Source organism: Entelurus aequoreus, linkage group LG01, assembly GCF_033978785.1.
Source record: "Entelurus aequoreus isolate RoL-2023_Sb linkage group LG01, RoL_Eaeq_v1.1, whole genome shotgun sequence".
Taxonomy (NCBI): Eukaryota; Metazoa; Chordata; class Actinopteri; order Syngnathiformes; family Syngnathidae; genus Entelurus; species Entelurus aequoreus.
This window is the reverse complement of record NC_084731.1, coordinates 58,721,264-58,744,921: the sequence shown is the minus strand read 5'-3', so window position 1 is coordinate 58,744,921 and position 23,658 is coordinate 58,721,264. Positions and strand designations below refer to the sequence as shown.

The window sequence follows — 23,658 nt, the reverse complement described above, 5'->3', positions numbered from 1 at the left end:
GCGTGCAAGGGCGGGAGTGGAAGAAGTGTCAAAAGATGGAGCTACCTGTTTTAATGATTTTCAGACTTTACTTAAATCAACAACGGAGCAGCATCTCCTCATCCGGAAACAACAACAAGGACTGAAATGTGTCCCGTGAAAAACCAACCGACCGAAACTCTCTAAAAGTTCCTTGGGTGGACAATGTAAACTCACTACACCGGTATGTTTTAGCGCTTTCATGGCGAGTTTACTGACATATATAAGTAATAATTTTACATTACTTTATATTAGAAATGGCAACAGCAGAGGATGAATGTCCCATAACAAGAAGATAGAGAAAAATTGTCGGCATGGACTACAAAGGCGGACGCGAGCAATTTTTCAGGATTTATGCAGATCCAAAATACAGATCAGCAGGTACAACCAGAAGGTAAGAAAAGTTGCTTTTGCGTAATATTGCGAAACAAAACGCCAGATAATATGTCTTAGCTTATACACACACCATAGTAAGGCTCCTATGTTGAAGCACAGTACAATCCATCAAGCGGTGCGGCTTCATAGCTTACAAAAGTCGTACTAAAACATTTTGATACATTATTGAGCGCCGTGTGTAATGTTCTATATTTTCAATGGAACATATAAAAGGTTGGTGTTGTTTACTTCAGTCATATTGCAGTCTACACGTATCTCTTGTGTTTGACTGCCATCTACTAGTCACACTTAACATTACACCGATTACCAAGTGAAATTTCTTTGAAGTCGGTAAGCACAACCAAAATTATTCTGTACATTAGGCGCACTGGGTTATAAGGCGCAGTGTAGAGTTTTGAGAGAAAAAAAAAAATTAAGTGTGCGTTATAGTCCAGAAAATATGGTACTAAAAATAATACCATGGCTAAAAGTACACATATAAGACATGTAGCAGGTAAAACACACATTGTTAAAGATAAAATGAACACTTAGCGTGGGTTGAGTTTTTTCTTGCCCTGATGTGGGATCGTTGTGGCTTGTGCAGCCCTTTGAGACACTATACGAATAAACTTTGATTGATTGATTGATTGATTGATTGATTATGGACGGACAGTCAAGCACTACACAGAAAAGCACAAGACAAAACAGACAAAAGTTGGGTTGTCATTTAGCTGTAGTGACCGGTCATGAATGTTGCCTGCAACTCCAAATAATAAAGAATATAGATCAAAGAATATTTATTCATAACTTCACACGAGTCAGAAGTCAACTATTAAGACTAGAGATGTCCGATAATTTATTTATTTATTTATTTATTTTCATAGATAAATACAATCATGTGTGCTTACGGACTGTATCCTGCAGACTGCATTGATCTATATTGATATATAATGTATATATTGTGCTTTTTTATGTTGATTTAATTAAAAAAATAAAAATAAAAACAATTATTTTATTTTTTTATTTCTTGCGTGGCCTGGTACCAATCGGTCCGCGGACCGGTACCGGGCCCGGTGGTTGGGGACCACTGGTGTAAAGCACAACGCCACTGGACTCTAGAGCAGCGGAGACGCCTTCTCTGGACTGATGAGTCATGCTTTTCCATCTGGCAATCTGATGGACCAGTCTGGGTTTGGAGGTTGCCAGGAGAATGCTACATTTCGGACTGTATTGTGCCGAGTGTGAAATTTGATAGAGGAGGAATTATGGTGTGGGGTTGTTTTCAGGAGTTGGGCTTGGCCCCTTAGTTCCAGTGAAAGGAACTTTGAAACATTTTGGACAATTCCATGGGATGGCACTTCAAGTTCATATGTGAGTAAAGGCAGGTGGCCAATACTTTTGGCAATATAGTGTATAACATACCTGACTATTGTATATGCATAGTACTTATATTTATTACCAAGTATTTGATCACCCATGATGCAGTTGAGGTCACTTCAAACATGAAACAGACGTAAACAAAGTCGTGACCTTTGAAGAGGCTGTGTGGCGCGTTTAAACCTCGATGCTGGAGCCAGGCGCAGGCAAAGCGACGAATCGGACGGGATGTCCTGGGAGCGATCTGGTTGCCGTCCAGGCGCAGAGTTTGCAGTCTGGAGAAGTTGTTGACGTCCACGAGGTTGCAGAAACTTCCCAGTGTGAACTCTGCAAGCACACAACATCCTTGTTGGCTCTGCTCACTAATGATGACAGCAGGGAAGGGATTTGTGCGGTCCCATTCCGGTTAATGGTAATCATTTTGCAATGCAGTCTGCTGAAAACAATGGAAAGTGCCACTCTACATAGCAACCGACGCTGTGGTCAAAAGTTGGAAAAGCCACAAAAAACACATCTGTAGATATTCAACTCTACTGCCGTCTTTTGGCTGAAGTGGATAGTGCACCCAGCCAATTCATCACGTTTCATGTGTCAGGTAATCCCCTTCCTACTGTGCGTACATTTGAACATGTAATGACAGTGAATGACTCTGTTTCAATGCAAAACATATTGCGACATTTTACGAACTATAAGGCGCTACTTTTTCCACTCTTTGAACCCTGCGAATAATAAAACAGTGTGGCTAAATTATGTATTTTTTTCGCTGACGGCCATATTATATTGTATTCAACAAATAGTTTTCATATTACACAAACAGTGACACTGAAAAGGTGTGTTATTGTTTGTGTTATGGCGCCATCTTTTGAACAAGTTTCCTAACTACAGGCACTGTATTTAGTGCTTTCAACCGGAAGTAGACGTGCTGTTCCGTCTTCTAGCCGTCCATAGCGGTTCTACTCGTATGGAGTCTTCATTTCATCACTCCAAGCAACGTTTGTAGTTTTACAATATAACTAAACAATTCTTACTTACTAAAGTGTCCCATGTGTGATGTCTGTAGGAGTGTTTCCATTCGTAATGTAATCAAGCTCGCGTCATTAGCATTAGCTAATATGCTAACACGTTTACGAGTGTCTGTGTTAGTATTATTAACTTACAATGACATTTTTTTTGTATTGTTTCAGTTGGGTAAATTTACCAAAACGTCACCGTGAAGTTTTTGAGTCTGTTTAGCTCAGTGCTACTCAAATATGTTCTGTTACGCCCCACCTAGGAAGAAGAACATTTTCGAACCCCCCACTCTCCACCGTGACTATAAATAGTATAAATGGTCTATAAAATTGTTATAAGTATACCTCTGCAAAATATTTTAAGCTTATTAACATTATAAATAAAGTTGGTATGGTATGATATTAAAGGAAACAACACACTGGTCGTTCCTTTCTCCCACTGTGGTTACACTGAAGCCAAGGGATACATATGCCTTGTCATATTCTGGTATGGCAAAAAAAACATGCCCCCCGGCATCACACCGTGCCCCCTCCCCCACTATTTGAGAAGGACTGGTTAAAGAGCTTGCTTTCGCAACTATTAGCTGCATGACAATGACTTCTGTTTAAAAACAATTAGGGGTATGTACCGTATTTTTCGGCCCATAGGAAGCACCAGATTTTTTAGGCGCATTAAAGACTCCTTTGTTATGATTATTTTCTACATGTAAACACTTCCTAGTGGTCTACATAACATGTAATGGTGGTTCTTTGGTCAAAATGTTGTATAGATTATGTTTTACATAACATCTTCAAGTCGCTTTCTGACAATCTTTTCAGGATTCCTCGTTTTGTGGGCAAACTTATTTATGTGCCTCCACTTTGACAGTGTCTTCTCTCCACCATCTTTGTTGTGGTTTTTAGCACTTCGAAACGGAGTCTACTGACAGTAGACTCGGTATGGAACAGTGAGAACTGTACGCTACTTTGTATTAAAGGATGAATGCCCCACAACAAGAAGATAAAAGAAAAAGAAGAAGCTTATTGACTACAATGGCGGATGAATGCACATTTTCAGCACTTATGCAGATCCCAAATACACATCAGCAGGTACCAGAAAGTAACAAAAGTAGGTTTTGCATAATATTGCAAAATAAAACGCCAGATGATATCTCCTAATAGGTGCCATTTTGGGGTCCTTTTACATTAACACACCATAAAAATACCGTATGTTGAAGCACAGTACGTCTGACTATGGTAGCTGTAATGCTCCTAAAACACATCAAGCGGTGCGGATCATCGTTCATAGCTTACCAAAGTCGTACTAAAACATTTTGACAGATTTTCGAGCGCCGTGTGTACTGTTCTATATTCTCAACGAAACATCAACGTTTTGGTGTTGCTTGCTTACAGCTAGCATCATTTAATGAACAGGCGTCAAACTGCAGTCCACATGTATCTCTTGTGTGTGACTACAGTCTACTGGTCACACTTATGAATAAGCCATGTACCAAATAAAAGTGTTTCGAGGTCGGTAAGCACAACCAGAATGAATACGTATATAAGGCGCACTGGGTTATAAGGCGCACTGGGATATAAGTCCGTTTTTGAGAAAATACAAGGATTTTAAATGTGCGGAACGGTAAATTACCATTAAAAAAAGGGTTCCTACCAGTATATACCTGCGGCTTATAGTCTGTTGCAGCTAATACAGGTAAAATTATTTTTTTCCCTCTGAAATTTGGTGGGTGGGGTTTAAATATTGATGTACTTTATTGCCCGTAAATGATAGTACTTATAGTGTTGCTTTTGCAGGAACATCCTTGGTGGTCCTGCTGGGTCTCTGATAGTTGGTCATCCTGGCTGGTATACGCCCTCTCAGGTCACGTCTTTACCTGGGGCACTCCCCCCCCCCCCCCCCCCCCCGCTCACCTTTGATCTGGTTGGCCTGCAGGTAGAGATGCTGCAGGGCGAGGCTGACTGGAGGGATTCTCTCCAGCCTGTTGAAGCTGAGGTCCAGCTCCACCAGCGCCGTCACGTTAAAGGCGCCGGAGGGCACGCCCGTGTTGGTCAGCTGGTTGTGGGCCAAGCGCAGGTACTGTAGCCGTGTCAAACCGCCCAAGAAGCCCTCGGACAGAGAGGCGATGGAGTTGGCGTCCAGGTAGAGCTGGTGGAGATGCTCGGGGAGACCCCCTGGGACCTTCGAGGCAAAGCTTTTTGACGACCGCAAATCCATTTTTTTTTATAACTGTAGGTAAAAACTCACCTTAGTCAACTTGTTGTTGCTGATGTCCAACAGTGTGAGGGACGCCAGAGACTGTAGTGACGCACCCATGTCTGTGATAGCGTTGTCATGGAGATGCAGGATGGTGAGGTTATCCATTCCGGCTAGATCTGAAGGCGTTACCTAGGCAACGTGTGATAAAAGGCCCATCAACAGCAAAAACGTAACAAAAGAAAAGGTACGCACTTCAAAATACACACACTAACAAACTTTAGGTTCCTGAAACGAAAGGTTCCTGTTGACATGTGACTGTGCAATAAGTATGTTGTGGGAACCCTGCGTCTTTAGAGCTGCACTGGAAAATGAGTCGACAGCCATTGGTTAGTTCATTGGCTAGCGCCGCTCCAATCAACTCTAAATCAGTGTGGAATTGTGATTGCCGGTTTTAAACGTACATGTGCAGGGCTAAAGGTGTGTCCAAAGTGCGGCCCGCAGTTAATTTTTTCACGGTCCGTGGCACATTCTAAAAATATTTCAAAAAAAAAAACAACTACTTAAAAAAGTGGAATAAAAGAGCAAACAGGTGAAATGTAACAAGAGAAAGTTGCAAAGTTGACTCTAATAACACAAAGCTTTTATGCAGGCAGTTTGTCTTTTCATTAAAGTTGTCATTGTGGAAAAAATAATAATGAATTAAATTCTATGTTATGAATTGTTGACCTATTCTAGGGTCCAATTATTTCACATCAAATATTCCACAGGCACGGCGACACAGGTAGTAGAAGGCATGGTTGGGATTGGCAGCAGGTGTGTGTCCTAATCACCAAACTGAGGCAGGTGTGTGTCCTAATCACTAAACTGAGGCAAGTGTGTGTCCTAATCACCAAACTGAGCAGGTGTGTGTCCTAATAACTAAACTGGGGCAGGTGTGTGTCCTAATCACCAAACTGAGGCAGGTATGTGTCCTAATCACCAAACAGAGGCAGATGTGTGTCCTAATCACTAAACAGAGGCAGGTGTGAATCATGTTACCTCCTGTTACATTCCCTTACCTCCGGTTACCTCCTGTTACCTCCTGTTACATCCTGTTATATCATGTTACCTCCTGTTACATCCCCTTACCTCCGGTTACCTCCTGTTACATCCTGTTACATCCTGTTACCTCCTGTTACATCCCCTTACCCCCGGTTACCTCCTGTTACATCCTGCTACCTCCTGCCACCTCATGTTACATCCTCTTACCTCCTGTTACATGCTGTTACATCCTGCTACCTACTGTTACATCCTGGTACCTCCTGTTACATCCTGTTACTTCCTGTTACATCCTGCTACCTTCTGTTACATCCTGCTACCTCCTGCTACCTCCTGCTACCTCCTGTTACCCCCTGTTACATCCTGTTACATCCTGTTACCTCCTCTTACATCCTGTTAGCTCTTGTTACCTCCTGTTACATCTTGTTACCTCTGGTTACCTCCTGTTACCTCACGTTACACCCTTCTACCTCCTGCTACCTCCTGTTACATCATGTCACATCCTCTTACCTCCTTTTAGATCCTGTTATCTCTTGTTACATTCTGCTACATCCTGCTACATCCTGTTACATCCTGTTACATCCTGCTACCTCCTGTTGCATCCTCTTACCTCCTGTTAAATCCTGTTACCTCCTGTTAAATCCTGTTACCTCCTGTTACATCCTGTTACATCCTGTTACCTCCTGTTACATCATGTTACATGCTGTTACTTCCAGTTACATCCTGTTCCTCCTGTTTCCTCCTGTTACATCATGTTACATGCTGTTACCTCCTGTTACATCTTGTTACATCCTACTGACATTTTCCTATGTTGTACATTAGTTACATTTGTGTTTCAATGGTTACCACCATGCTTGTTTCTCTACCCTTGTGTGGTGCCATGACAAAAAAAAACAAAAAAAAAACTCATCCCACTTCTCTGAGGTGACAAAGCTCACTCTGAATGGTCCCACTTCTGCAGGTTCTGTGTCTACATATATCTTATGGACCACGATCTAAGACTGAGGTACCTGCTGGATGCTGTTGTGGTCCATCCTCAGGTCTTGCAGGGAACGAGGGAGATTCTCAGGGACGTGGGTCAAATTGTTGTGTTGCAAATACAAACGCTCCAGTCCTTCCAACTTCACAAAGGCCTAAGATGAGTTTGGAGAAGTCATGACGTATCCACCATGCAGCCAGCATGCAAGCCACTACATTACTGGTGTCCAACTCAAGGCCCGGGGGCCACATTTGGCTCTCCGCATTATTTTATGTGGCTTGTTAATGCCTGGAAATAATATGCGTTAATAAAGTACTTCATCTTTTTCTACTGAATGTGTTTGTTCTTTACATTTTGACAGAATATAAACACATGTAATTAATGTACTTTTAAACTGTAATAGTGTCCAGAACTGCAACAAATATTATATTATCATAATTTCCAAACAATTTTCTTTGTTAAAATAAAAAGAAATATCTGCTTAACTTGTGATTTCAAAGCAAGTTAACAATCAAATTGTACACTGTCAAAATTAAAATAGATTTTACAGTAAAATTGACAGTGATTTTACAGCATATTACTGTAAATTGCTGAAACTTCCCCAAAAAAATGTTTACGGTAAAGTTTTGTTGACTGAGCTGAGATTTTTTTTTTTTTACTATAAAATCTACAGGTGTTGTTTTTACAAAGTATTACTTTAAATGGAAAAACGATACCACATTTTTTTACGGTAAAAAAAACTTACTGTAGTATATTGTAACAATTCAAGCATACATTTTTCACGTAACAAAACAGTGGTAATGTTTTTACATTTATCGTAATATGTTGTGAAAAGCACTTTATATTTTACAGTAAAATTCCGGTGACTGAGTTGCTGTTTTTTTACCGTAAAATCTATGGTTGTTGTTTTTACAATGTATTACTGTAAATGGAAAAACGGTACCACATTTTTTTTTACGGTTAACCAAAAAAAAAAAGACAACTCAGTTGCCAGAATATAAATACAAACAAAAACAACCTGGGAATGTTTTTACATTTACTGTAATGTGTTGTGAACAAAACAACAATACATTTTACAGTAAAATTCTAGCGACTTAGCTTCCATTAATTTACATAACAAAAGAGTGGTACTGTTTTTACATTTACTGTACTATGTTGTAAACAAAAACACTGTAAATTTTACAGTAAAATTCTAGCAACTAAGTTTTTTTTTACGTAACAAAAGAGTGGTACTGTTTTTACATTTACTGTACTATGTTGTAATATAAAACACTGGAAATTTTACACTAAATTTCTAGAGACTAAGTATATTTTACGTTACAAAAGAGTGCTACTGTTAAAATTGACAGTGATTTTACAGCATATTACTGTAAATTGCTGAAACTTCCCCAAAAAAATGTTTACGGTAAAGTTTTGTTGACTGAGCTGAGATTTTTTTTTTTTTACTATAAAATCTACAGGTGTTGTTTTTACAAAGTATTACTTTAAATGGAAAAACGATACCACATTTTTTTACGGTAAAAAAAACTTACTGTAGTATATTGTAACAATTCAAGCATACATTTTTCACGTAACAAAACAGTGGTAATGTTTTTACATTTATCGTAATATGTTGTGAAAAGCACTTTATATTTTACAGTAAAATTCCGGTGACTGAGTTGCTGTTTTTTTACCGTAAAATCTATGGTTGTTGTTTTTACAATGTATTACTGTAAATGGAAAAACGGTACCACATTTTTTTTTACGGTTAACCAAAAAAAAAAAGACAACTCAGTTGCCAGAATATAAATACAAACAAAAACAACCTGGGAATGTTTTTACATTTACTGTAATGTGTTGTGAACAAAACAACAATACATTTTACAGTAAAATTCTAGCGACTTAGCTTCCATTAATTTACATAACAAAAGAGTGGTACTGTTTTTACATTTACTGTACTATGTTGTAAACAAAAACACTGTAAATTTTACAGTAAAATTCTAGCAACTAAGTTTTTTTTTACGTAACAAAAGAGTGGTACTGTTTTTACATTTACTGTACTATGTTGTAATATAAAACACTGGAAATTTTACACTAAATTTCTAGAGACTAAGTATTTTTACGTTACAAAAGAGTGCTACTGTTTTTACATTTACTGTAATATGTTGTAAACAAAAACACTGTAAATTTTACAGTACATTTTACAGTAAATTTCTAGTGACTAAGTTTTTTTACATAACAAAAGAGTGTTACTGTTTTTACATTTACTGTAATATGTTGTGAACAAAAACACTGTAAATTTTACAGTAAATTTTACAGTAAATTTCTAGCGACTAAGTTTTTTTACATAACAAAAGAGTGTTACTGTTTTTACATTTACTGTAATATGTTGTAGACAAAAACACTGGAAATTTGACAGTCAAAGTCTAGCGACTAAGCTTTTTTTTACGTAACAAAAAAGTGGTACTGTTTTTACATTTACTGTAATATGTTGTAACAAAATACTGTACATTTTACAGTAAAATTCTAGCGACTGAGTTGTCGTTTTTTATTTTGTTTTTACAGTACGTATAAAAATATATGCAATAATTATAATCAAATGCATAAGCAAATTCATATACAGTAGAGAAGGGATTCATACGGCCCCATTCCTGGGTGGATCTCGAGTGAAAGAGGGGGGGTTAATCATTTTGCAGTGCAGTCTGCTGAAAATGATGGAAAAGAGACACTCTCCATAGCAACTCACACTGTGGTCAAAGTTGGAATGGCCACCAAACAGATTTAAGGATATTCAACACTCGACTGCCATCTAGTGGCCAAAGTGGCTGAAATTTGTCACGTTTCACGTGTCAGGTAAAGCGCAACGAATGGGGTCGTATGAATCCCCTTCCTACTGTTACAAGCGGCCATAACTAGAATGTGGCCCCTCAAAGGAAGCGAGTTTGACACGCCTGCACTAGATCGAGCTGGGCTGTTTACCTTCCGGCTGATGGCGCTGGCCGTGAGAAGGTTGTGGTGCAGCATGAGCCACCTCAGCTCGGTGGCGTTGAGCAGAGCAGAGTCTGACACAGCCGCAATGGCGTTATGCTGGAGGTAGAGGTACTTGATCCGGGAGGGCACGGTGGGCATGGCCGTCAGGCCCCGCCCGTCACAGTACATGGCGATGGGGAAGGTGGGAGGACAGTCACACTCGGGGGGACACTCGCCGCCTGTGGTGTCTGCCTGCAAGGAGCGCCGTCCGCTGTAGAGCCAGGCGAACGGATCTTGTCCACAGGAGGGAGACAGCGGAAGCAGGGCGGAGAGGAGGAAGATCACCTGACGCATGGCGGGACTCGGACACAATGCACCTTCAGCTGACCTGAGAGACGGAGAAGTCACACTCACAAACGTTTAGTACTAGCGAGGTGCAAAATGGAGGTTTCTCAGCTAAAATGTGCTTGCACAAAACTAAATAAACATTCAAGGGTTTCAGAACATCTAATTTAAATATTCTAATGCAACTTAAAACGGTGGTAGAGGGGTTAGTGCGTCTGCCTCACAATACGAAGGTCCTGAGTAGTCTTGGGTTCAATCCCGGGCTCGGGATCTTTCTGTGTGGAGTTTGCATGTTCTCCCCGTGACTGCGTGGGTTCCCTCCGGGTACTCCGGCTTCCTCCCACCTCCAAAGACATGCACCTGGGGATAGGTTGATTGGCAACACTAAATTGGCCTTAGTGTGTGAATGTGAGTGTGAACGTTGTCTGTCTATCTGTGTTGGCCCTGCGATGAGGTGGCGACTTGTCCAGGGTGTACCCCGCCTTCCGCCCGATTGTAGCTGAGATAGGCTCCAGCGCCCCCCGCGACCCCAAAGGGAATAAGCGGTAGAAAATGGATGGATGGAACTTAAAACACAGTTAATATACTTATATACTGTATATAATCCATATTTACATATATGTATATATATATATATATATATATATATATATATATATATATATATATATATATATATATATATATATATATATATATATATATATATATATATATATATATATATATATATATATATATATATATATATATATATATATATATATATCTGTAATGAGATAGAGACTTGTCCAGGTTGTACCCTGCCTTCCGCCCAAATGTAGCTGGGATAGGCTTCAGCCACCCCCGCGCCCCTGAGAGAGACAAGCGGTAGAAAATGTATGTATATATGCATATATATGCATATTTAAATATATATGTATATATATATATATATATATATATATATATATATATATATATATATACATACTGTATATATATATATACAGTATATGTATGTATGTCTATATATATATATATAGACATACATACATATATATATATATATATATATATATATATATATATATATATATATATATATATATATATATATATATATATATATATATATATACATACTGCATATATATATATATATATATATATATATATATATATATATATATATATATATTTACATACTGTATATATATATATATATATATATATATATATATATATATATATATATATATATATATATATATATATATATATATATATATATATATATATACATACTGTATATATATATATATATATATATATATATATATATATATATATATATATATATATATATATATATATATATATATATATATATACACACATAAATACAGCATAGGATTGATTTCTGTAAAATAGTGCTTAATGATACGTATGTATAATGTATAATACACATTATATATGTATATATATATATATATATATATATGTTTATATATATATATATATATATATATATATATATATATATATATATATATATATATATATATATATATATATATATATGTTTATATATTTTATAAATGATGATAAAAAAAAACAAAAGTCATGCAAACTTCCAACATCCTAAAAGACATTAAAAAGAACATTTCCATCAAGAAAAAAAGAAAGTAATATTATGCTTACTTTTTTTCCCCATTTACTTTAGTTATCCCTTGCACATGTTTCATGTTTTCTTTTGTCTATTATTTCCTTATGGCAGATTAGTTTTTTTCTATTTCCTATTTACTGATTAAAAATGATAGAGAAAAATAATTTCTCTGCACATTTTTTGGAAAAAACGTATAGTTACTTGATGTTTGAAGTGTATGTATGATATAAAATATAATTTTTTTTAATAGAAAGTACTTTATTGATCCCTGGGGGAAATGATATATAAAAGAGCTGTGATTGGTCAGGTTGTTACGACATCATTTCTGGGGCTCACACGGTTCACCTTCGCCAACGTAGCAATGTGTACATTAAAAGGGAGTGTTCATTAAAATGATTACCGTATTTTTCAGACCATAGGGCACACCGGATTATAAGGCGCATTAAAGGGGTCATATTAGGATTTATTTCTAAATGTAAAAGACTTCCTTGTGGTCTACATAACATGTAATGGTGGTTCTTTGGTCAAAATGTTGCATAGATGATGTTTTACACATCATCTATCTACAAGTCGCTTTCTGACCGTCTGTTCAGGATGCACCGTTTTCGACAGCGTCTTCTCCCCGTCATCTTTGTTGTAGCGGTAGTTTTTAGCGCTTTCATAGCCAGTCTACTGACAGAACTTTACACTACTTTATATTAGAAATGGCAACAGCGGAGGATGAATGTCCCATAACAAGAAGAAAGAGAAAAAGAAGAAGCTTATTGACTACGATGGCGGACGAGCGCAAATTTTCAGGACTTATGCACATCCCAAATACACATCAACAGGTACCAGAAGGTAAGAAAAGTTGGTTTTGCATAATATTGCAAAACAAAATGCTTGATATTGTCTGGTAGTAGGTGCCATTTTGAGGTCCTTATACACACACCATAATAATACTGTATGTTGAAGCGCAGTACGTCTGACTATGGTAGCCGTAATGCTCCGACAATCCATCAAGCACTATGGCTTCGTAGTCATTCTAAAAAAATGTTGACATATTTTTGAGCGCCTTGTGTAATGTTCTATATTCTCAATGAAACATCAAAGTTTTGGTGTTTACTGGCATCAACCTGCAGTCCACACATATCTCTTATGTGTGACTGCCATCTACTGGTCACACTTATCATTACACCATGTACCAAATAAAATTGCTTCAAGGTCCAAAATTATTCTGTACATTAGGCGCACAGGTTTATAAAGCGCTCTGTCCATTTTTGAGAAAAATGTAAATATTTTAAATGCGCCTTATAGTCAGAAAAATATGGTACCTGCTAGTTCCATTAAAAGTGAGTGTTTATTAAAATGATTACTTGCTCGTTCCATTAAAAATGAGTATTTATAAAAATGTTACCCGCTTGTTCCAATAAAATTGAGTGTTTATTAAAATGATTACGTGGGACGGCGTGGCGAAGTTGGTAGAGTGGCCGTGCCAGCAATCGGAGGGTTCCTGGTTCGATTCCCACCTTCTACCAACCTAGTCACGTCCGTTGTGTCCTTGAGCAAGACACTTCACCCTTGCTCCTGATGGCTGCTGGTTAGCGCCTTGCATGGCAGCTCCCGCCATCAGTGTGTGAATGTGTGTGTGAATGGGTGAATGTGGAAATACTGTCAAAGCGCTTTGAGTACCTTGAAGGTAGAAAAGCGCTATACAAGTATAACCCATTTATCATTTATTTATCATTACCTGCTATATCCAGTATTAAAAGTGAGTGTTTATTAAAATGTTTCTCGCTGGTTCCATTAAAAGTGAGTGTTTATTAAAATGATTACCTGCTAGATCCAGTAATAAAAGTGAGTATTTATTAAAATTGTACCTGCTAGTTCCATTAAAATTGAGTGTTTATTAAAATTAATACCTTCTAGTTCCAGTATTAAAAGTAAGTATTTATTAAAATGATTACCCGCTAGTTCCAGTATTAAAAGTGAGTATTTATTTGAATGATTACCTGCTAGTTCCATTCAAAGTGAGTGTTTTTTAAAATATTACCTGCTAGTTCCATTCAAAGTGAGTGTTTTTTAAAATATTACCTGCTAGTTCCACTATTGAAAGTGAGTGTTTAATAAAATGATTACCTGCTAGTTTCAGTATTAAAAATAAGTGTTTATTAAAACGATTACCCGCTAGTTCCTGTATTAAAAGGGATAATTTATTTAAATTATTACCCGCTAGTTCCAGTATTAAAAGAAAGTATTTAATAATTGAGTACCTGCTAGTTCCAGTTTTAAAATGTGGGTATTTATTAAAATGATTACCCGCTAGTTCCATTAAAAGTGAGTGTTTATCAAAATAATTACCTGCTAGTTCCGGTATTAAAAGTGAGTATTTATTAAAATGATTACCTGCTCGTTCCAGTATTAAAAGTGGGTATTTATTAAAATTTTACCTGCGAGTTCTATTAAAAGTGAGTGTTTATCAAAATTAATACATTCTAGTTCCAGTATTAAAAGTAAGTATTTATTAAAATGATTACCCACTAGTTCCAGTATTAAAAGTAAGTATTTATTAAAATGATTACCCACTAGTTCCAGTAATAAAAGTGAGTATTTATTTAAATGATTACCCGCTAGTTCCATTAAAAGTGAGTGTTTATTAAAATAATTACCTGCTAGTTCCAGTATTAAAAGTGAGGGTTTCTTATAACGACTACCTTCTAGTTCCAGTATTAAAAGTAAGTATTTATTAAAATGATTACCCGCTAGTTCCATTAAAAGTGTGCGTTTATTAAAATATTACCTGCTAGTTCCAGTATTGAAAGTGAGTGTTTAATAAAATGATTACCCGCTAGTTCCGTATTAAAAGTGGGTATTTATTCAAATGTTACCTGCTAGTTCCAATAAAAGTGAGTGTTTATTAAAATTAATACCTTCTAGTTCCAGTATTAAAAGTAAGTATTTATTAAAATTATTACCCGCTAGTTCCATTAAAAGTGAGTGTTTATTAAAATATTACCTGCTAGTTCCAGTATTGAAAGTGAGTGTTTACTAAAATGATTACCCCCTAGTTCCAGTATTAAAAGTGAGTGTTTATTAAAATGAGTCCCCGCCAGTTCCATTAAAAGTGAGTGTTTATTATAATAATTACCTGCTAGTTCCAGTATTACAAGTGAGTGTTTATTAAAATGATTACTTGCTCGTTCCAGTATTAAAAGTGAGTATTTATTAAAATGGTACCTGCTAGTTCCAATAACAGTGAGTGTTTATTAAAATGAATACCTTCTAGTTCCAGTATGAAAAGTAAGTATTTATTAAAATGATTACCCGCTAGTTCCAGTATTAAAATTGAGTATTTATTAAAATTATTAAATGCTAGTTCCAGTATTAAAAGTGAATATTTATTAAAATGATTACCCGCTAGTTCCATTAAAAGTGTGCGTTTATTAAAATATTACCTGCTAGTTTCAGTATTGAAAGTGAGTGTTTAATAATTGATTACCGGCTAGTTCCAGTATTAATATGTGGGTATTTATTAAAATGATTACCCGCTAGTTCCAGTATTAAAAGTGAGTATTTATTTAAATGATTACCCGCTAGTTCCATTAAAAGTGAGTGTTTATTAAAATATCAGCTGCTAGTTCCAGTATTGAAAGTGAGTGTTTAATAAAATGATTACCCGCTAGTTCCAGTATTAAAAGTGAGTATTTATTCAAATGTTACCTGCTAGTTCCAATAAAAGTGAGTGTTTATTAAAATTAATGCCTTCTAGTTCCAGTATTAAAAGTAAGTATTTATTAAAATTATTACCCGCTAGTTCCATTAAAAGTGAGTGTTTATTAAAATATTACCTGCTAGTTCCAGTATTGAAAGTGAGTGTTTAACCCGCTAGTTCCAGTATTAAAAGTGAGTGTTTATTAAAATGAGTCCCCGCCAGTTCCATTAAAAGTGAGTGTTTATTAAAATAATTACCTGCTAGTTCCAGTATTACAAGTGAGTGTTTATTAAAATGATTACTAGCTCATTCCAGTATTAAAAGTGAGTATTTATTCAAATGGTACCTGCTAGTTCCAATAACAGTGAGTGTTTATTAAAATTAATACCTTCTAGTTCCAGTATGAAAAGTAAGTATTTATTAAAATGATTACCCGCTAGTTCCAGTATTAAAATTGAGTATTTATTAAAATGATTACATGCTAGTTCCAGTATTAAAAGTGAGTATTTATTTAAATGATTACCCGCTAGTTCCATTAAAAGTGAGTGTTTATTAAAATATTACCTGCTAGTTCCAGTATTGTAAGTGAGTGTTTAATAAAATGATTAACCACTAGTTCCAGTATTAAAAGTGAATGTTTATTAAAACGATTACCCGCTAGTTCCCGCATTAAAATTCAGTATTTATTAAAATGATTACCTGCTAATTCCAGTATTAAAACTGAGTACTTATTAAAATTGTACCTGCTAGTTCCATTTAAAGTGAGTGTTTATTAAAATTTATACCTTCTAATTCCAGTATTATAAGTGAGTATTTATTAAAATGATTACTTGCTCGTTCCAGTATTAAAAGTGAGTATTTATTTAAATGATTACCCGCTAGTACCATTAAAAGTAAGTGTTTATTAAAACACTTACTTGCTAGTTCCAGTATTAAAAGTGAATATTGATTAAAATGATTACCTGCTAGTTCCAGTATTAAAAGTGAATGTTTAATAAAATGATTACCCGCTAGTTTCAGTATTAAAAGTGAGTATTTATGAAAATTGTACCTGCTAGTTCCATTAAAAGTGAGTGTTTATTAAAATTTTACCTGCTAGTTCCAGTATTGAAAGTGAGTGTTTAATAATTGATTACCTGCTAGTTCCAGTATTAAAATGTGGGTATTTATTAAAATGATTACCCGCTAGTAAAAAAATGGCGGCGCATGGCGATGGCGATGGTGATGATGCGGCTTTGCTAACGCTCTTGGGAGTGTAGAGCGATTTGGCAAAAAACACCCGTCATTTCTGTCAATTTCATGGCTGGCTCAAAGCGTGAACACTCTGTGATCACATACGACCGACGGACAATTCTGGATGTGGATGGATCGGGTCGTTATAGACTGAAAGATGCATGTACGGTGGACCTCCTCGCTAGCATGGGAATACTTCGTGGGCTACATCGAGCGGCCTTTGTAGCAGCGGAGTCAAGTGCTAGCGGTGACCGCCAATGGAGACGACGTAAGCGGTGCGAGCGGAAGCAGAAGCGGGGATGCCGAGCTGGGCTAACAACAAAGAGAAAAGCTAACCAAAGAAGCGTGGAGTCTCCGGGTAAGAAGCCATTTAAACTAGAACTAGCCGGCGTCAGGCTGGATAATCCCTGCACACATAGCAATTCTCTTAGAATAAAACACAACTCACATAATGTTTTTTCTTTTGTGACCGTGTCAGAGGCAGACATACATTGTACTGAGGTAGCTAACTATGATGCGTTCAGTTTATCGCAATATCAAGCAAACAATCTGAATATCCCCGTCGTATCAATTCCTAGATATGGTCGAAACTATTTAAAGTGCACTACGCATAATAAACGCAACATTATTAATATTGCTACTTCGGATAATTTCAACAAACAATCCTCAAAACAGCCCACTACCTATAATATGGGCTTTTTAAACATAAGATCATTATCTTCCAAAACGTTGTTGGTTAATGAAGTCATTAGAGACAACAAACTTGACGTCGTTGGTCTCGCCGAGACCTGGCTCAAACCAGACGATTTTTTTGCGCTAAATGAGGCATCTCCTACTAACTATACCAATACACATGTTGCCCGACCTCTTAAAAGGGGAGGGGGTGTCGCACTAATATACAATAATAAACTATAATCTTACACCTAACCTAAATAATAAATATAACTCATTTGAGGTGCTCACTTTGAGGTTTGTCACACTACTGTTATCTACCGCCCCCCTGGGCCCTATTCGGACTTCATCAGTGAATTCTCAGAGTTTGTTGCTGATCTAGTGACGCACGCCGACAATATAATCATAATGGGGGACTTTAATATCCATATGAATACCCCATCGGACCCTCCATGCGTGGCGCTCCAGACTATAATTGATAGCTGTGGTCTTACACAAATAATAAATGAACCCATGCATCGCAACGGTAATACGATAGATCTAGTGCTTGTCAGGGGTGTCACCACCTCTAAAGTTACGATACTTCCGTACACTAAAGTAATGTCCGATCATTACCTTATAAAATTCGAAGTTCTGACTCATTGTCAACAAACTAATAATAATAATAATAACTACTATAGCAGCCGCAACATTAATGCTACCACAACGACGACTCTTACTGACCTACTGCCTTCGGTATAGGCACCATTCCCAAATTATATGGGCTCTATTGATAACCTCACTAACAACTTTAATGACGCCCTGCGCGACACCATTGATAGTGTAGCACCGCTAAAGCTAAAAAGGGCCCCTAAAAGGCGTACCCCATGGTTTACAGAAGAAACTAAAGCCCAGAAATTATCATGTAGAAAGCTGGAACGCAAATGGCGTGCGACTAAACTTGAGGTTTTCCATCAAGCATGGTGTGACAGTTTAATAACTTATAAACGCATGCTTACCTCAGCTAAAGCTAAATATTACTCAAATCTCATCCACCTCAACAAAAATGATCCTAAATTTCTGTTTAGTACAGTAGCATCGCTAACCCAACAAGGGACTCCTCCCAGTAGCTCCACCCACTTAGCAGATGACTTTATGAATTTCTCTAATAAGAAAATTGAAGTCATTAGAAAAGAGATTAAAGACAATGCATCTCAGCTACAACTGGGTTCTATTAACACAAATACGACTGTATATACGACGGATACCGCCCTCCAAAATAGTTTCTCTCTCTTTGATGAAATAACATTGGAGGAATTGTCAAAATGTGTAAATGGGACAAAACAAACAACATGTTTACTTGACCCAATTCCTGGGAAACTTATCAAGGAAGTTTTTGTATTATTAGGTCCATCAGTGTTAAATATTATAAACTTATCACTTTCCTCTGGCACTGTTCCCCTAGCATTCAAAAAAGCGGTTATTCATCCTCTACTCAAAAGACCTAACCTCGATCCTGACCTCATGGTAAACTACCGGCCGGTGTCCCACCTTCCGTTTATCTCGAAAATCCTTGAAAAAATTGTAGCACAGCAGCTAAATGAACACTTAGCGTCTAACAATCTCTGTGAACCTTTTCAATCCGGTTTCAGGGCAAATCACTCTACGGAGACAGCCCTCGCAAAAATGACTAATGATCTATTGCTAACGATGGATTCTGATGCGTCATCTATGTTGCTGCTTCTTGATCTTAGCGCCGCTTTCGATACTGTTGATCATAATATTTTATTAGAGCGTATCAAAACGCGTATTGGGATGTCAGACTTAGCCTTGTCTTGGTTTAACTCTTATCTTACTGACAGGATGCAGTGTGTCTCCCATAACAATGTGACCTCGGACTATGTTAAGGTAACGTGCGGAGTTCCCCAGGGTTTGGTTCTTGGCCCTGCACTCTTTAGTATTTACATGCTGCCACTAGGTGACATCATACGCAAATACGGTGTTAGCTTTCACTGTTATGCTGATGACACTCAACTCTACATGCCCCTAAAGCTGACCAACACGCCGGATTGTAGTCAGCTGGAGGCGTGTCTTAATGAAATTAAACAATGGATGTCCGCTAACTTTTTGCAACTCAACGCTAAGAAAACGGAAATGCTGATTATCGGTCCTGCTCAACACCGACATCTATTTAATAATACCACCTTAACATTTGACAACCAAACAATTAAACAAGGCGACTCGGTAAAGAATCTAGGTATTATCTTCGACCCAACTCTCTCGTTTGAGTCACACATTAAGAGTGTTACTAAAACGGCCTTCTTTCATCTCCGCAATATCGCTAAAATTCGTTCCATTTTGTCCACAAGCGATGCTGAGATCATTATCCATGCGTTCGTTACATCTCGTCTCGATTACTGTAACGTTTTGTTTTCGGGCCTCCCTATGTCTAGCATTAAAAGATTACAGATGGTACAAAATGCGGCTGCTAGACTTTTGACAAAAACAAGAAAGTTTGATCATATTACGCCTATACTGGCTCACTTGCACTGGCTTCCTGTGCACCTAAGATGCGACTTTAAGGTTTTACTACTTACGTATAAAATACTACACGGTCAAGCTCCTGCCTATCTTGCTGATTGTATTGTACCATATGTCCCGGCAAGAAATCTGCGTTCAAAGAACTCCGGCTTATTAGTGATTCCCAGAGCCCAAAAAAAGTCTGCGGGCTATAGAGCGTTTTCTATTCGGGCTCCAATACTATGGAATGCCCTCCCGGTAAAAGTTAGAGATGCTACCTCAGTAGAAGCATTTAAGTCTCATCTTAAAACTCATTTGTATACTCTAGCCTTTAAATAGACTCCCTTTTTAGACCAGTTGATCTGCCGTTTCTTTTCTTTTCTTTTCTACTCTGCTCCCAACCCGGGGTGGACCGCTAGCCTGTCCATCTGATGGGGACATCTCTACACTGCTGACCCGTCTCCACTCGGGATGGTTCCTGCTGGCCCCACTATGGACTGGACTTTCGCTGATGTGTTGGACTTTCACAATATTATGTCAGACCCACTCGACATCCATTGCTTTCGGTCTTCCCTAGAGGGGGTGGGGGGTTACCCACATATGCGGTCTTCTCCAAGGTTTCTCATAGTCATTCACATCGACGTCCCACTGGGGTGAGTTTTCCTTGACCGTATGTGGGCTCTGTACCGAGGATGTCGTTGTGGCTTGTACAGCCCTTTGAGACACTCGTGATTTAGGGCTATATAAATAAACATTGATTGATTGATTGATGATAGTTCCAGTATTAAAAGTGAGCATTTATTTAAATGATTATCCGCTAGTTCCATTAAAAGTGAGTGTTTAATAAAATATTACCTGCTAGTTCCAGTATTGAAAGTTAGTGTTTAATAAAATGATTACCCGCTAGTTCCAGTATTAAAAGTGAGTGTTTGTTAAAACGACTACCCGCTAATTCCAGTATTAAAAGTGAGTATTTATTAAAATGATTACCTGGTAGTTCAAGTATTAAAAGAGAGTATTTAATAATTGGTTACCTGCTAGTTCCAGTATTAAAATGTGGGTATTTATTAAAATGAGTAACCGCCAGTTCCATTAAAAGTGAGTGTTTATTAAAATAATTACCTGCTAGTTCCAGTATTACAAGTGAGTGTTTATTAAAATGATTACTTGCTCGTTCCAGTATTAAAAGTGAGTATTTATTAAAATGTTACCTGCTAGTTCCATTAAAAGTGAGTGTTTATTCAAATTAATACCTTCTAGTTCCAGTATGAAAAGTAAGTATTTATTAAAATGATTACCCGCTAGTTCCAGTATTAAAAGTGAGTATTTACTTAAATGATTACCCGCTAGTTCCATTAAAAGTGAGTGTTTATTAAAATATTACCTGCTAGTTCGAGGATTGAAAGTGAGTGTTTAATACAATTATTACCCGATAGTTCCAGGATTAAAAGTGAGTGTTTATTAAAACGATTACCCGCTAGTTCCAGTATTAAAATTGAGTATTTATTAAAATGATTACCTGCTAGTTCCAGTATTAAAAGACAGTATTTAATAATTGATTACCTGCTAGTTCCAGTATTAAAATGTGGGCATTTATTAAAATGATTATCCGCTAGTTCCATTAAAAGTGAGTGTTTATTAAAATAATTACCTGCTAGTTCCAGTATTGAAAGTGAGTGTTTAATAATTGATTACCTGCTAGTTCCAGTATTAAAATGTGGGTATTTATAAAATGATTACCTGCTAGTTCCAGTATTAAAAGTGAGCGTTTATTTAAATGATTACCCGCTAGTTCCATTAAAAGTGAGTGTTTATTAAAATATTACCTACTAGTTCCAGTATTGAAAGTGAGTGTTTAATAAAATGATTACCCGCTAGTTCCAGTATTAAAAGTGAATGTTTATTAAAACGATTACCCGCTAGTTCCAGTATTAAAAGTGAGTATTTATTCAAATGATCATCTGCTAGTTCTAGTATTAAAAGAGAGTACTTAATAATTGATTACCTGCTAGTTCCAGTATTAAAATGTGGGTATTATTTAAAATGAGTACCCGCCAGTTACATTAAAAGTGAGTGTTTATTAAAATAATGACCTGCTAGTACCAGTATTACAAGTGAGTGTTTATTAAAATGATTACTTGCTCGTTCCAGTATTAAAAGTGAGTGTTTATTAAAATATTACCTGCTACTTCCATTAAAAGTGAGTGTTTATTAAAATTAATACCTTCTAGTTCCAGTATGAAAAGTAAGTATTTATTAAAATGATTACCCGCTAGTTCCAGTATTAAAAGTGAGTATTTATTAAACGATTACCCGCTAGTTCCCGTATTAAAAGTGAGTATTTATTAAAATGATTACCTGTTAGTTCCAGTATTAAAAGTGAGTATTTATTACAATTTGACCTGCTAGTTCCATTAAAAGTGAGTATTTATTAAAATTAACACCTTGTAGTTCCAGTTTAAAATGTGAGTATTTATTAAAATGATTACTTGCTAGTTCCAGTATTAAAAGTTAGTATTTATTTAAATGATTACCCGCTAGTACCATTAAAAGTGAGTGTTAATTAAAATAATTACCTGCTAGTTCCGGTATTAAAAGTGAATATTGATTAAAATGATTACCCGCTAGTTTCAGTATTAAAAATGAATGTTTAATAAAATGATTACCCGCTAGTTTCAGTATTAAAAGTGAATGTTTAATAAAATGATTACCCGCTAGTTTCAGTATTAAAAGTGAGTATTATTTAAAATGATTACCTGTCAGTTCCAGTATTAAAAGTGAGTATTTAATAATAGATTACCCGCTAGTTCCAGCTCCGAACATGAAATATATTTACTACAACCACTACTACACGCCACCTGCTCGTACCGAAACAAAGATTGTGGATGACTGACAAGAGGCTCACTCTCTTCATGTAATTCCACTGGCGAATAAACGTGCCACACAGATTGAACCCTCTTGTATCCGCTTTAAGAGCCAGAGAGGAAGAAAAAAAGGAAAATGCAGAGACGTAGCAATTGAAGGATGATGGTAAAGTTTTCATGAATGGTTGGATTGATTGACTTATTGATTGACTTATTGACTTATTAATTGACTTGTTGACTGTCAGCCCAGGCCTACAATCGTATTACCATTTAATGCCTCTGGATGTCCATTTTAATGCTTTTTAATGGCATGTAGGCCCTTAAATTTCAGAAAAATCCATTGAATTACTTTTAATGCTTTTTGACGGCCCGCGGGGACCCTGCCTTCCGACATGAGAAGAGTCGCCATGGCGTATTTTGGAAGCGGAAAGTGCCGGCAGGGAGTCACATTCTTGGAGGGTTTAGTCCATGGGGAGGAAGGGGGGAAAAAATAGAAAAAAGAAAACCACAGTAAGAAAAGGCGGCTTTGTCGACGGGCCTCAGGAATGGTCCAAATTGTGCGGAGGTCGGAGGAGCAAAGAACAGGCGAGGTCCCATCATCAGGTGTTGATGGCGGCCCTCATCAGATAAAGACACACTGACAGACATAATCTTTCACCAAATAATTTACCTGATTTTAGCGAGAGTTCCCTCTGTGTGCCCCTTCTGCCTGCGACTTGTGTTCCTTGGACCAACACTTCACAAACATACACTTCAAGGTCTC

At 36.8% G+C, this 23,658-nt stretch overlaps 1 protein-coding gene across 1 annotated transcript; it reads right to left on the bottom strand.

Annotated features, from left to right (window-relative positions):
• Positions 1-1,066: 1,066 nt before the first annotated feature.
• On the bottom strand, positions 1,067-23,658 carry LOC133646208 (fibromodulin-like). Its single transcript, XM_062041396.1, is given in 8 exon segments — positions 1,067-1,073; positions 1,924-2,011; positions 2,014-2,097; positions 4,692-4,959; positions 5,026-5,166; positions 7,026-7,148; positions 9,953-10,331; positions 23,566-23,658. Coding segments are annotated over 7 exon segments (1,056 nt in total). The 5' UTR covers positions 10,298-10,331; positions 23,566-23,658.